At 37.1% G+C, this 16,646-nt stretch overlaps 1 protein-coding gene across 5 annotated transcripts in view; it reads left to right on the top strand.

Moving 5' to 3' along the window:
- CTNND2 (catenin delta 2) overlaps positions 1 to 16,646 on the top strand; it is a 640,488-nt gene that overhangs the window by 474,561 nt on the left and 149,281 nt on the right. For all 5 annotated transcript variants that reach the window (XM_066186189.1, XM_066186180.1, XM_066186212.1 and 2 more), the window contains one exon: positions 3,147 to 3,279. In XM_066186189.1, the coding sequence (XP_066042286.1) occupies positions 3,147 to 3,279 (133 nt within the window). The remainder of the gene's footprint in view (positions 1 to 3,146; positions 3,280 to 16,646) is intronic.

Raw genomic sequence — 16,646 nt, 5'->3', positions numbered from 1 at the left:
CAACTTTTTGTTGGTAGGGATTGAAAGGTCACTTAATTCCAACTCCCTCCTACTAGTTGTTACTTTTTGGTTGGCTCTCTATTTTAATACATACTTTTTGTCAATTAGGTATGTATGCTTGGAGGCATGGCCTGAATGTCCCCCCCATATCTATGCAAATTGTTCCACATACATTTTGTGCCATTGTCTTTAAGGAATACCAGTCCTCCTTCCTTCTCCAGGCCTCTGCCAGATGACTTTATTAAGCAGCCTTTCTAACTTTTTTCATAATTAAACTAAATTTAAAAAATAAACCCATATTTAAAATTTTAAAATAAATGTTAATAGAGCTGCAAACTTGCTGTTCTTAAAAAAAAATCCTCTTTGTCACTCTCACTTTTTGCCACCTATAAAACACTTATGTAAAACAAATGAAAAATTTAAACCCCTAGAAACTACTCTTTCTTGCCCTGAAGGCTGCTAAAATTATCACAATTATTCAAGCAGCCCTAACTGTTGACAGAAGTTTTTGTTTGTTTTATGTAGCTACTGTATTTCATTTAGAAACTACTAAAAATACGATCATCTTAGAGACCATCTGCTTAAAATGACAGTGCATACTAGGGCTGAATTTTTCAACTTCTTTTCCTGCTTTGTTCATTAGCTCTCCAAAAACTGGTTACATAACGAACTCAGTATTCAGTGCTGAGGGTTTCTTTTCTGAATTGATTTTCTAGTTACATCCAATGTGCACACATCCGTTTGCAACAAGTATTCATACCTCACTCATATGCTGACTTTTTTGGGAGATTAGAGGGTAAAAGGCGGGAGGACCTTGCTTTCATACTTAAGAACCATGTAAAAACTGCAGCTTCCTCAAAACAGTTAATTGTTTTGAGGTCCTTTGATGAAGGGACCTTTTTCCTTTTGCCCCCTCATTGCCTTTCTGTTCTGAATTCCAGGACAAGAAGAAGAAAAACCTGAGCTGATGGTTAGAGCCCATAATGTACTACTGCACATAATGGGCCTTTTGTTTAGTTGGGTTTTGATTGGTTTGTTTCTTGGTTGGATTAAGTAATACACATATTGAGAAGGAGGAAATTTGTTTTTGGAGAGAATTTGTCAGTAGAAGTTCCCACACTTTGATGTGTAGTTATTTGCTGTAAAACAACTCATTTCAAGTGTTCCCCCTTGTTCTCTTGTCATTCAGGCTGTTTTCTTCTGGTGTTTTGTATGATGTCCAAAATACCCACACCTGTACTTGGCATCTAGGATTGAAAATGAGAATAAATTAGAATTGGAGGTAGGATAAAGAATTTGTCTTCAGTAAGGTTATTGGATTTGGCTCTCATTTCTTATTTTATTTAAACAAAAAATCTGGAAGGTGTCTTTGGTTTGTTTAGAGCCGTTTCTAAAGAATGCAGGTCTATGGAAACGTTAGGAAGTATTAACACTGTCAGTTGGAAGAAAACAGATGTAAGAGGAAGCTGTCCTGTCAGATAACATTGTTTCTATGATCTCTAGCAATTTAAACATAAAAAAGTGTACTTTAGCAGTTAACAGAGTCGTGGTAAGCTGGAAATGTGGTGTTCACAATCTTTGGCTACTGAAGTTTGTAGCCTTCCCTGATACCTTTTACAATGTTCTCTGACTTTTCAAAATATCAATTAATAGTTAAAATCTTTTTGAACCTATGCAGATGTCTCTTGCTGTGATTTCCAACAGTCTATATAATCTAAAAATTCATTAGAATAGTCCATATGTGATTTATACTACATCTTTATGGTTTCTTTGTCTTAAATGTTTAATGTGAATTCTAAAATTCATGAGTTAACTTAATGTTTTGTCAGAAGAGAAATAACCAATGAAATTCTGAGTGTTTTTTTACATCTCATGTTCTTATTCTGAATTTCCATAAAGATACAATTGTAATGACAACTCTCAATCTGGCAAACATCACATATGAGAACGGACAGTCCCTCTGTTCTGTAGCAATTCATTATTATTGTAAAGTGAGTCTTCCTTCCCTTAAATGTTGTGGAGAGTTGTTGTATTTAAAGTGTGCTTAGGACTTAGATTGGAGAGATGCTGTGAATTTCCCTTGTGACGTATACTTCTCCTCAGTGCAGAAAAACCCTTATAATATAGGAAGGAGACTTGGTGGTCAGTATTATTTTGTCCAAATATTATAGCTGGACTCTGCAACAGTTCTGCCAGGTTTTTTTTTGGCAATGAGGTCCCAAATGATCATGCTAACTGCAACAGAGAATTCTTTTGCAAGTTACCTCTTCTTCCTAATTTCCATCTTTCAGCATAAACACGTACTACAAGGTAGAAGATGATCAAAATATTTATATGGCACAAAAAATAAGCTCTTGGGGAAAGGGCATGTGTTAGCTAAGTATATAATGCAGAGAGGCTGCGTGTATTTCTGATTTTAGGGACACAAAGTTCAAAGCCATTTTCATTTATGATTTTACCTGTAAACCTAGAGTGGAAAAATTCACCTGAAGTGACCGATTAACTTTAAGTTCAGGTTTGCAAGGTGCATGATATGTACTGGGACTAGTTCAGCATAACTTGGATTCCATTCTTCCATGTGATGCTAATGACATTTCATATTTTGTAGGATTAAAGTAAAGTGCAAAGACTTGAGCGCTCAAGTAGGGCCAGAAATGTGTAAGAGTTTTACATTGACTGTATCTGAAAAAAAAAACCCTAAACCCAAACAAAAACATATATATATAATATCTTTCTATATAAGATAGCGATTGGTATTGCATAGAGATAGCAATAAGTAGAAAGGACTTTTTTACAAATTAGCATTTCATAGCAAACCATTTGTGGTGATATGACCATGTATTTTCTTTCTTTTCTTATATTCAGATTTCATATATCCTTTTTATTTAGGACACTTTATCAGTTAGAGAACTCATTCCAAAAACTTACTTCTTCTAGTTATACTTCGTATAATTATTTTTCCAGAGAAGTACAATTTAAAATGAAAAATAGCTTCATATTTGATTTTAATGTTTGCTTTGATAATAATGGAGGGAACAAAGATTTTATTTAGACATTTCTGTCTTCTTTGTTGACCTAACTGTTGGCACATTTATCCACTGATAGCAGATTTTTTTGATGAATCTTTTGTATTTGCTTTCTCACAGAGAGTTTGGATGGCGGGATCCAGAGCTTCCAGAAGTTATACAGATGTTACAGCATCAATTTCCCTCAGTACAGTCAAATGCTGCAGCCTACTTACAACACCTCTGTTTTGGAGACAATAAAATAAAAGCAGAGGTAAGATTCTTAATCCTTTTTTCCAGCAGTGTTGCTGTCTGCTATTTATCATCAACAATTATTTTATGTGTACTTTAAAAAACATAAAAGAGACATCATGGATATATGCCTGGACCCATTTTACTGAAGTCATTTGTTACTGTTACAAAATGTATACAATGCATAAAATGCTGTTGGAACTCATTGTTTTGTTTTCTTTGGAATAGTTTGATTGATTGCATACCATTTAAACACTGTATCATAGTTGTTCAGTAATCAGGTATTGGTGTAGTCTTGATCTCACTGAAACGTATGGGCATTTCCTTAGGGTTCTCCAAGAGGCAGCTGGACACTAAATACAAATATAGAATATGAAAAATAGGCAAAAAAGTTCTAAATCAAAGCATCCTTTAATGCATAATTGTGTGAATAGGTTTAATTTTGCTAGGTTTGCAATTTGAATGGTGCTTATTGGTCTATGATCTTAGAATTCAGTGCAGATTGTATCTAAAATGTAATTCAGACATCAATATAGAGCTTATTCTGTACCTGTAGCTGACAGGTACTTCTTTCTTGTTTGTTCCCTGTGGTTAATGGGACTAGCACAGCTTTTGGCACAAGTTAAACAGAAGGAAGGCAGCTCTGAGGGATCTGACAAACACACAGCAGTCAATTAAAGTTGAATGAGTGAAGCTGTTACCAGCCCCAGCTGCTTCTCCTGGCCTCTCAGAGACACTGCTAATCAGGGACATGTGGTGTGCACATAAATCTGTGCCTGTGCTGGCACCTTTTAGCCTGGCATGTAAAGGTAAACTGAGATCAAGATCTGCTATTGCTTATTTGTCAGAACTATGCAGTGATGCTGGCTTGCCAGTGCTTCATCTTTCTCACCCTCAACACAAACCACTCCGTGGATCTATCCCACTGTAGAACCTTCCCTTCCAGGCTTTTTTATGCTCAGGAAATTCCTTAGTGAGTAAGCATGAAATCTGCTGATGTTGGCAGAACTGCACTGGTTGCATACATCACCTCAAACATCCTAGAAATAGTAATAAAAAAAAATTACATGAATGTTAGAGTGCGAAATGTTTGTGCACTGGAGAAGAGAACTCTGGTACAGGTATCACTGAAAATTTTAACTGTGCACTCTCTCTGTACTGAACTCTCATCCTTACTCAGAAATTCATTTTTCAGTAAAAAAAAATGATAAATCTCTGAGAAAGGCAGTTAAATTATTAGAGCAATTTACTCTTGCACAATCTCTGCTGCCTCCTGTTAGCCGTGGATTGAGACCCCTCAAGTAGCTGTCCTATTTGAGGGAGGCAGATGGTTTAATTTCTCTTGCTAACCATTTAGGAGAAAAAGCATCTGATCATTTTTGATCCCACCCATCCCAGCAGCCCTGGGACATCAGCCTTTGTAAGCCTCAGGCTCACGAGCTAGAAGGGTGAAGGTAGGCAAATAAAACAGTAGAGCACTAGGCAGCATTCTGAGCTTCTTCTGTGAGTAAGGATAGCAGATAAAACAAGGATTCCCCCACTTCATTTGTTATTATTCAGGACTTTTGTATGCTCTTCACTGTGTAATACATAAACTGCTATGGAAACAAACCAAAATACTTTTCTTAAAACAGTTCATTTAAGAGTATGCTTTCAAACTTCTGGTACTTTGGATTTTTCTAAGACAACAAAGTAACGGGATGTATTGTATACTTCCCTAATGCTTTGTGGAGCCTTTCAGCCTAAAGCACCCAACATTATCAAACTATTTTATCTCTGTCTGTATCTATATATGTACCAACCTCTGTTATTTAGTGGTTACTCCTGTTGTGTTTAGGTCATGCCTCAGCAGAGCACTTGCAACAGTTTGTGTTTGCTGGTTGGGATCAGGGTCTACCCAAATGGCTCAGTAAGTGTGCCTGAGGCCTGCTTGACCTTCCATTGAATCCCAGTTTCTCAAGGAACCTTTTGTGTGAGAGTTAAAAATCCTGTTGATAAGTAGATATCACAGCAGATATCTCAGATTATTCCTATGTCTATATCTAGTCAGAGGAACTTGAGCAGTCCTGTTAAACCTGCCTGGGACAAATCCCATGATAACTGTTAAGGATGTATCAGAATGAGTTGAACTAACACCTAAATAATAGAAACTGATACCAAAATTCTCTTTTCTGCCAAGTATTTGTGTTGTAGTTGTGTGTTGTGGTCAGTTCTCCTCTGTCTGAGAATGACCACGTTTAATATCTAATTTCTTCTTCATAATAGCAGCATTCCAGTCCTGCTGCACTTGGTTGCAGGGAATCCTGCCAGCTCTGACACCAGGAAAAAAGCACCAGAATACAGCATATTTTCCTAACAATCTCTTACTGAGATTACAGAGCAAAAAAAATTACTTTGAAGCAGAGAAAAGTGCTCTTTAACAAAATATCTAGCTTTAATATAGCAAAGGACTTGGGCTGAAGATAAGAAGCTGTCTAGGTGGTCTTTCAAATCCTAGAGAAAGGACAAACATAGATATGTGTAAGTAAAAAAGTATGCTGCTATTTTGTGTGCCTGACAGGCACTGAGGAAAAACAGAATTAACTAAATAATTTACTAATAATTTTTGTTAGTCTTTAATGTACACTTTAATGTACACTTGAACATGCATGCACAGAAAGAATAATATTCTACAACAATTTAGTTTATTTACCTGGTTTTATTGAATTTGAAATGTAATGCAGTTGTTAAAGTTTCAGCTCTGGAGTTACCTAAGAGGGAAAAAAAGTTCTCTTACTTTTGTCACTGCTGAGCATCAAATTCTCATAGTGCAATTAATGGCTATTGCATCCAGAGTTTTTGGAAATAACTGTTCTGAAATACTTTTTGTATTATTCTTTTAAGTGTGATTGATACTATATCACCTACCCAAAAAGATGATTAATGATCTGTCCTCTGAACCTGACCATTCTTTCAGTCTTCCAGTTTTGTTTTTGTATAGTGGCAGACTTGTCCTACTCTCGTAAATTAGTGGGATATGTATAAAATTTCTCCTCATGTACTTGATTGGACAAAGGCCTACCTTATATTCCTTTGTGGAAGAGTGTCACCTAAAATACAGACAGAAATCGAAAATAGCAGCCGTGACTATATGCATTTCTGAGATTCCTCGTACCTTATGGTTTTACCATTATATTTGTATCTTCTAAAATGTTTCATTTTCTGTGGCTGAAGTGTGGAACACTACCCCTTTGCTTCCTCTGAACCCCCCCTCAAGAAAAGGAAGTGGAAATGCTATCCAGAAAACAACTCAGAAAAAGATGCTTGGTCAAAAATGTTGGATGCACAACTAGGGAAACTAGAGCTATTTTTCCCTTCATGACCATGTCCTTTATGGTAGGTGTCATTTCTAGAGTACATTGATCAAAGTGTACTTATGAATTTCGTGATGTCACTGGAAATGTGCTTTTATTGCTGCATCAGCGCATAAATGTCCCACTCAGTCTTACATAGCAATGAGGTCTGTCTGCAAATCCCCCTTTCTATCTTAAAGTACTTCAAACAAAGTTGGTAACTCTGTATGTAAGATGTCCCAGGCTGGATGCTAAAGTTATCTGAAGTAATTTCCTTTCTCACGGAATAAACCCTTCTTCTGGAGTGAATCAGGTTTTATATTTCTGGAAGAATTTGTATTTTTCTCCTTCCAGCCCTTATCACAGCAGAACAGCAATAGGTAAATACAATAAATGCTGGCCACTGATACAGATGGTGGTGTTCTTGGAGGTGCTGCCACTTCTATGCTGCTTGAAACCATTCAGTGGAAGTCTTTAGTTCAAAGTACAATTGTAACTGCTGCTCTAATCTGAAAGTTTTTCACAAATGCTACTCCTGAGTGTCCGTGAGTCTTGCTGACTGCAAGGCAGGTGCTATAACATGCTCTCAGTACTGCTACTCATTCTCTGTCTTTATTCCCTGTGCTGGGTGCTTATTTGGTGCAGCAGACATTAGAATGGTGTTGAAGAAATTGGGTTATTTTTGCTAATGTTTGACAGTTTGATTTTTCATCTCCTTTTGAATAGCGACCAATTGTTGCTGAAGGTCTCACATATGTAGAAGGGAACATAGGGACGCAGAAGTCTAAATATTATAAAAATTACCAGGCAGCCCATTACAGTTAGGCATAATAATTCCAAAATTCAGAATGTCAGAATACTTCAGTAAGTTCTTACATAAATTCTTCTCTCATTTGTGACAGTGAAGAATGTAACTAAAAGGCAAAAGGGAAAGAGGGAAGAAGTCTTGATCAGATATTTGAAGGCAAATGAAAAGCTTATCAGGCAGAAGAGCACAAGAAGACCCTTTCAGATGGCATTTTTCTCCTCAGGAGAGGCTCTTACACCAACAATGGCGAGATTGTGAGCAGAGCCAAAGTAGCTGCTCCTGGATGCCAAGAAGGAACAGACAGGGGATATAGGAAAGGAGAAGTATTTTAAAATACTCTGCAGAGAACATTTCTTTAAAAGAGCACATTCTATTAAACACAGGATTCATTCTTCCACAGCATTTTTTTCTTTCTATAATGACATTTTCCTCCTTTGTATGAGGTCACCATATAAAAGGATTGAATTGTGCAGTTTCACATGCCAACACCATTTTGCTGTCATGGAAAATGGCAGGCTGCCATCAGCTGCAAAGGTGTAGCAGGTCACTGAGGGGTTTTGGCACCAGTGATTCCCTTCCTCCAGCTAGGAAATTAATTTTTGCCAGCATAGTCACAACACTTGAGATTCTCATCTTAGGAAAATAATTCAAAAATGCCAAATAAAAGAATCACAACTGCTAACTGTCCTGCCTGAAGCCTTCCCTTGCATCCTTAATAAATATTGCTGAATTCGACAGTGTCCTCTTTATCTTGGAGAGCATTTCCATAGACTCCCTTCAGAAGAAAGGTATCAGTCCAGACACTATCACATGGAGTTCCAAAAACTGAGTGACTGCACACTGAAAGCATCTGTTTTCCCAGCTCGCTGAAGCCCATCATTCACATTCATTTTATCATTAAAGGTGTTTCTTCATCTTCTTCTGTGAGTTCTTTAGACTGAGCCCAACACCCTTTCAACACAGTACCCTGCTTGTTCACATGTCAGGCCGTGGACATAAACTCCATTAGCCTCTTGTTTATCTTCTTTATGATAAACATAGTTCAGTGTTGTAGTAACTTCGATGCTGTCCCTTGCACTGCTAGATTCCTCATGGTCAAGGATACATGCATACCTGTTTATTGCATGCTTTTGTCCCAGGGAATACTTGCACTTAGTATGGGGTGATGAAGAAGTAGTCCATAGTGTTGCTTTTAGACATGCTGACTGACAGAAATCTTCATAATATCTGAAGGATCGGGGGTGCTCACATCATCCTCAGTGCGTATCTTGTTTTGATTTCTACAGTGTTATGCAAGATTTCACTCTCTTTCCGTAAGGATAGTCAGAGAAAACAGAGTATCTCACCATGCTGCAGGCTTGGGGAAGAGAATTAGTGGAAAAGCTGGAATGCTGCCCAGCAGGAAAGGACCCATTTACCTGGTGCTGGTTGACAGCCAGCTGAACATGAGCCAGGTGTGCCCAGGTGGCCAAGAAGGCAGATGGCATCATCGCCTGTACCAATAATAGTTTGGCCACCAGGACCAGGGCAGTGATTGTCACCCTGTACTGGGCACTGGTGAGGCTGCATCTTGAGTGCTGTGTCCAGTTCTGGGCACCTCACTACGAGAAGGACATCAAAGTGCTGGAGCATGTCCAGAGAAGGGCAACAGAGCTGGTGAAGGGGCTGGTCATGTAGATGTGGTACTCAGGGGACATAGTTTGATGGTGAGCTTGGCAGTGCTGGGTTGATGGTTGGACTCAATGATCTTAAAGGTCTTTTTTAACACAAATAACTTTATGTTCTTCTTTCTCCCTCTGTGTTTGAATAAGAAGTATAGTTCTGGATTCACTTTCCAAAAGCCTTGCTTTTCTCCCTTTACTTCTAAAATCACTTCAATTAAAGGCTGGATTGTGGCTTGTACACTGGTGATACTATCACTTTTCCATTAAGGGCATTGTGAGAACTCCTTTAGTCTCTGCATGCAAGAAGATATAGACATAGTACATTTAATTTAAATGAAAGAAGTATCTCATAGGTGATACTGAAAAGTAATGGAGTAATTGCAGAGACACTACAGCATTTGCTGAGAGTGCATTTTAGTGCAGAAAACATGTGTATACCTTTGAAGAAATTTTACTTCCCTGTTTGGTTATAAACATTTTGTTAGTACTTCGATAACCGTAATTTTCATATGTTAAAATAGCTCTTCGGGTGAAATCTCACAGTTTGAGAAATTACTTCCCTCAATGGCTTCACAAGGAATTTCCTATTGTCATAATGGGTTTTTATGTTAAAAGGTGCTTGCCTGTATCTGATTCCTAAAACAAATACTAAGATGTTCATGCTTTTGCTTACCTGTGTTTAGATTGCTGCAGTGCAGTTTGGGTCTATGCCCCCATTCCCATGGGCAGCTGTATTCATCTCTGCAGGCAGATGTCAAGCAGTCCCTTTTCAATACACTTTCTGTGTCATTTTTACTGGTAGAAATTACTCAAGTGAAGTAAAGCATCACCCAGTGGCATACCCAGAAACAGTCTTTATGTAAGATTTTTTTTTTTTAAATTTTCTAAAGCCTCATTGATGATTTTACAAGACTTGCATTTCAGGTTCTTACTGATCTCTAGTCTGTTTTCTAAGAAGTCAATCAACAGATGGTATACCGTTTCACATTAAAGATTGGGAGATTTTATTGGGGAATTATTTACTGTCAAATATTCAAAGACAAAATGCTGCTTTTTTTTTATACTTTACTCTCAAAGTATTTTTGGAAATGATCCTTTGATTTGTCTTTTCTAAATTGTCTTAGTTTGCATTGTTGAAATAGTTTTTGCAAGAAGGCTTTCCAGTCTTAGCATCTTTATCCAGGGATATGATTTTACACTGAGAGAAAGTTAGGTGTAACTTCCGCTCAGAACCATCAACACCACCAGGGAGTCTGACTTCACAGTAAGGCAAGGAAGACAAGGCATACAGATAGATACATGATTACTTCTTGTCCCACTATATTCAAGGGTTTTGTTTTTTAGCATGAGGAATGCCATTTTTCATTCCACCTCAAAATTTATTTGTATTTTAATGTTAGTTTTCCAGAGAGATTTTGAACTGCTTAAAGAGTGTATTTCAGCCAAGAGGGGCTATACTGTTACAGTACTTCTGGTGTTCTGCATATACCTTACATGAGAAGTAACTTTGAGTGCAAAATAACTGTCCTGTAATTACTAAATGATGTTTGATCAGCTGGGCAGTTAACTACAAAACCAAACTGTGACAGGAACAATTAATTTGATCAATTTGAGTATCCATTGTTGCAGCTTTCTCTAGCATACATATGACTCAAATAAACTCCTATCATGCTGTGACACAGAAAAAACCCCACATATTTACATTTCATTATCATCAGACAGAGAAGAGAAAGGGGTAAATATATAAGGGTGTCACAAATAATGAGCATGTTAAGTAAAAGCTGTTCACGTGAATGTACTTGAAGTAAAAAGGGTTTATACTGAAAGCACTTGACTAAGTTTCAAACCAGTGGCCCATTTTTAGCCCTGCATGATGATGGGCACTCCTGTAAATGGGGATGGGAAATATTTTTTTTTTTTAATTATTATTTCCTTTCTATTTTTCTTAAGGGTGATAAGTTGGCAACAGCCTGTCAATATCAACTCCTACGTGGCTTCAGGTTGAAAACATTTGTGAGGGCTGTTACTCTGTCAGGGTTTGACCCCAACCAGCAGCTAAGCCCCACGCAGCCACTCGGTCACTTCCCCACAGTGGAATGGAGGGGAAAAAGAAGTCTAGAAGTGAAAAAACTCAAGGGATGAGATAAAGATAGTTTAATAAAGAGAGCAAAAGCCACACATAAAAGGAATGCAAACCAAGGAAATAATTTGCCACAGCAAAACAAAGAATTTCCTCTTCCACCTCTTTGTATGGGCAGGCAGTTTGCCTGGCATTTTGCATCTTGTGGCATTCTTGCAGTCCCACTAATTTGAACTGGGGTATAGGGACTGAAGATATCTTTTCCCCTATCTTATTAGAAGCCTGGGACAGCTGAAAGATGAGTTCTCTTTTTGTTTGAAATAGAAATTATGCCCTTTTTTCCTCCCATCAAAATCCTGTCCCTTGTATGCACTAATTATGGCTTGTCCCACCTTCTTTCCACAGAAATTTTTTAGAAAATTTAGTAGTAGACTAACCCTTGTTTTCTACTGTTGCTGCTTGGTTTTGATTTTCTTCTTTTTCTCCTTTGATCCCATCTTCTGCGCTGTGTAACCACTCATGATTACTCTGCTCCCTTCCATTTTATTGATTCCAGCAGTCAGCAGCTTGAATTCTCTTTCTCTCTCAGGCAGGCAGATATAAATGGTTTGTTTCTCCTGCGTAAAGCAGTGATATCTGTGCTTCAAGCTCTTCTCTGTTGATAGGTGTACAATAGAGTTTGTATGACAGCATTTCAGTAACTACAGTGCCAGTTTCAAGCGTCTCATGTGTCTGCTCTGGATGTCCTTTACGCCATCTCCATGGTACCCTCTCTCCTCTTTCAGTTTTGCATATAGTACAAGCCTGTGGCTGAATATTTTCCTCTTCAATATTAACTAAAACAGGTGAGGCAGAAATGGCTACATTTGTCTTGACACAACAGTCTATGTGAACACTGTTAAGACCCCCTAAATATGAGTGGTCTTAATTACAATGCTAATAAGAACCCAGTTTCATTCTCTTCACATAAAGTATTGTAATTATGTTTCTCAGTCTAGAGATCAACACTGAGTTACTAAACAATATTGATGAAAGTATATCACCCTGGTTTTTTTCTTGCTAATATATTGTCTTTATTTTGCTAATAACTTCCACAAAAAATGATAAAGTGGTAGACCTTTTCACTTTTTCACAGGAAAAAAGCATTAAAGTGTACCTTCTGTCTGGTAACTGAATCTTACACTGACAGTCTTGCTTTCAAAAGCTTTTCTGAATACATTTCTGTGTTTAGTTTTGCCATCTTACTTACACAATGCCATTTTATGATGTTTCTCTTTTCTGATGAGAGGGTGCATCTCTGTTTTGTGCACAGCCTTTACACTGATTAAGACTGACTATTAATAGAGTGTCACTGAGTGCTGTGCTGTGTCCCCATAATATGTGCTTTCTGTAGCACTAAAGTGGCATTTTACACTCTGCGATCCCTCTGGGGTCATTAAACCATGGTTGTTCTTGATTTCATCATCAAGATACTATGCCTGAATTATAATAATGATTCACTGTGTACCTGGCATATATTTCACTTGATTTAAGATTAGGAAAATGTTCTAGTTGTTCAATAAATGAATTAATGACAAGCCCCGTGGGAGTAACATTTGGTTATAGGGGGGAAAGGCAGATTTAGGATGTTAAGTTGGGATGTTAACTGAAGATTGCACAACAGTGTAGTGGCAGATTGCTGGGGCTGGTTCTTGTCTTGGAGTCCTCTGCTCTGCTAAGGGTCTTGATGAATGTTCTGGGTTTATGGCATTCACATTTCAAAATTATTTCTTTGGAAAAAACCTTCAGTCATGTAAAGTGGCATGATCTTAAAAAGAAGTAACTAAGAGTGCGTTATTTCATAAATGTAGTGGCACATCTAGTTGTGGTTGGGTTTTTTTGAGTTAATGCTAGATAAGCAAAAATTAGACATTTTTCTTAACTTCCTGTTTTCGATTGTTTTGTAACATACCATTCTTTCTCATCTTGAAAAGAGAGTGAATCAAACAAATTTACCAGGTGACTTAAAACATTTATATTTAAAAAATCCTGGGCTTAATATTGAGAATATGTGTTGGTATTTTTATCTCAACACTGCTCTACACTGCTTTGGTGTTTCTCCCCTCCTACTGCCCAGTTCTTCCCTCTCCAGGGAATAACCGAAAGGACAGCTTTTTTCCCACTCTTCCAAGAAATTTCTCTCCAAAGTTTTTCTATGATAGTAATAGTCAGCAACAATTATTTAGAGTGAAAGTGAGCCAAAATTTTATATATATTTTAGTAGTAGCAGTAGTAATAGTAGTAGTAGTAGTAGTAGTAGTAGTAGTAGTAGTAGTAGTAGTAGTAGTTGACAAATGTCTATGTTTCATTTGGTTAATTGCATCTTTGCTCTTTGGACTGTGCTGTTTATTCACTACAGTGGTATCTGTTAGCAGTGTTCACAAACATCTTTGGGATGCAGAATTTGACCTCTGTTCTGCTGCTGTTTAGGGTCCTGGTTCTGGTCTTCTTGCAGGCTGAAGGGAGTGAGTGAAGTCTTGAACAAGAACCTGTCTAGACTCCCTGTTTACCTAGGTTTAGCACTCACCCCTACCGTGTCTGCCTCACTGGAGACAAGAATACTGGCTAAAGATTTCTATCTTTTTCAGCTCTGGGCAGTCAGAATAAGCATCTAGAAGAGAATTTCAAGCAATAAATACGATAAGCAAAAAAAATCAGATGTGAGTATCTGGTGAAAATGCTTTTCATGCAGTTAGAAGAAGAGGGAAAAAAAAGGAGTATTATGTGTGCAAGATGAATGCCTTTGTGCTACTTTCTGTGGTATGCAGCAGACACAGAAAGAACATTGCACTGTGCTGTTCCTCTCTCCACTGGTCTAAGGAAAGCATGTTGTAGCTGTATCAAAACATTTGCAATAGCTTTATCTTTTGTATTTGAAAATATTCAGTGGTAGGGAAAGAACGGTAATACACTGAAAGACAGTGTCATTTGACATAGGTAGTATGACATTTTGAATGGGTAATAAATATATTTGCAGCTTTTTCAAGCAGTATAATGCTCTACTGCATATGCCATGAATTTCTTTCTATTCATAACTCTCCTGCCAATTGCTTCTCTGATTTATTAGACTGATGTATGAATGCTGAGGATCACTTTCTTATTGTAGAGCATGTATTTTTATTATTGTTCTCATCATCCAGCAAGCCATGGTAAGACTTTGCACACTATATATAGAAATAAAATAACCTAGATTGATATCAATAGCTGTAACTTGATGCTTTCTCAACATATCTTGACTACAAAGGTTGGCAGCAAAATGATTTCAGTAAGGAAAATCATAGTCCTGATAAAAAGGACCTGCCAAATGGAACTTTTAAGGTAAAGACCATCAGTTGATCTTCAAAATGTGTTTAAAAGGACAAAGAGATGGCTGTTACTAAGCTACTGAGAATGGTGGCAGCAGACAGCACAGGTTTGTAGAGAACACCTAAAACTCTAAAACAGAAATGCTCATCTTGAAACCAGTACACGTATATCTATATAAATGTATACGCACACACACACACATACACTCAGTTATTATATAATAGATACTTTTATATATCTACAAATTTTGCATATTGATCTGTAATACACTATTACAAAGTGTATTAGCAATGAGGCTGGTGTTTACTTGTACTGCTTTTTACTTCATTTATAAAACTCATGTAAATGGGGAGATTGAGGAAAGATCCTGCAGTGCAGCTTTCTGCTTCACTACAACTCTTAAACTGCAGGTCGTAGCCTTCCTTTGTGAACTTAGACAAAAATTTAGATTTTATATGCCTGGAGTTCTATTGGCAAAACTTCCTACCAAAGAGGGAAGTTGTTAGAATGTGTTCATTAGTTCTTGAGGGAGTAGCTTGGTCCCAAAATCCTTCAGGATAGAAAATTCTCACATGACTGAGAGGTTCTTTGAAGGGTAATACATCATTTATAGGAAGAGAACACCTCATATTTAAATCACAGTAGAGAATGTTCTGTGAGCAGAGGTCATCAGGTATGATGCTCAATGTAATAAATTGTAAATATATTTTTTAATCTGAGAAAAGGCCTTTTGTTTATTCTGTGAGGCAAAGTGGGGTAACTACAGCAAGCATCAAAAAAGGAACTTCCTGAATTTCCAATTAGATCTGAAATGTCAGATAGAGTTGTTTTGTTGTTTGAGCTTAAATGACTGAATTTTTTTTTTTTTTTGGTCTTAGTGGTGACCATCTTGTTCCTAGATGGTATATGTGTTCACATTGACTAAATCCCATTTATGATATCCTTAACTGAACAGAGTCTACTACAGCTTCAGAAATTTTCATGTAACATTGAAGTGGTGTCCTCCATTGCTGTTGAGATATTTGAAGAAGTGACCTACTGCTTTCTCTAAAAAACTGATTTCTGCTTTACATTAAAAAAAAACACCATTGAGTTTTCTTTATATTTTTAAACTTCACTAGGTATCTGGTTAAAGGAATACCAGAATGTTTTTAGTTAAAGTATATATGTCAGATCTTTTCACCAGTAGTGAAAGTAAGCTTTCATTCTCAAATAGATACTTAATTATTTTTAAATACCGGAAAGTAAATGATTCAAACCCTTGTTAATCATCATTTTTCATTTAATGTCAGACAGATTTAAAATCAGTTGATTGGTTGAGTAATGCCAATGTCTTTGCATCCTAAATTAATGTTGCTATTGCACTGCCTGTGAAGTGCACACTGCTGAACCTTCTTTAGCATTGTGCATTTTTTGAAAAAGAAAGACCCCAAATCAATATCAAGTAGTTACAATAGCTACTGAGGGCTTTGGCATGTGTGTATTTTATCATATTTATGTGTGTTCCTCAGTTTATAATGTAGGTCAGTGCCAAGCTGTTAATTTTAGGAGATACTGCTTTTAACAGTGGGATTGAAAATTTCTTTTCTGATGCCTTCGCAGTCAGACCAGCACTTAAGGTCAGCTCTGTGCTTGCAGTTAAAAGCGTTATTTGAAAGATCCCACTAGTCCTTCATGATTAGAGTAGGATACTTGTGTTGTCCTTCAAATGTAATGTTTTTTGTGTGTTTTTCGAAAGTATTAGGGTAAAGTGCTTTATGATTACAGGTAATTCATGCCTTCCCTGGGATTTTTTTTTTTAAATTTAAATCTAAAATCACATGAAAACTTTGATTTATAATAGGTATAGCCTTCCTACCAAGCATGAAAAACAAATGTGTCACAGAGCAGAATACATTACGGCTTACTGACTGAGAAAGCAGCACATTTATTCATACCTTCTCAGGGCAATTTTAGAACATGATTTTGAGTCTCCTCCTGTTTAGAAAATGGTTTTGACCCTCTGTCAACCCCACACACAGATCCCAACATCTAAAGAGGTCACTTTAAGAGACACAGGGAAAAACAAATCTGTAGTCAGTAACAGAAATGAAATAAGATACCCAGTCTTATAAAAAAAGCTCATGAGTGTTGACCCCATGCTTTGCATCCTCACATCAC

This window comes from Chamaea fasciata, unplaced genomic scaffold (assembly GCF_029207755.1).
Source record: "Chamaea fasciata isolate MVZ Bird 193981 ecotype frontalis unplaced genomic scaffold, bChaFas1.0.hap1 SCAF_1, whole genome shotgun sequence".
Taxonomy (NCBI): domain Eukaryota; kingdom Metazoa; phylum Chordata; class Aves; order Passeriformes; family Sylviidae; genus Chamaea; species Chamaea fasciata.
This window is presented reverse-complemented; position numbering and strand designations above follow the sequence as displayed.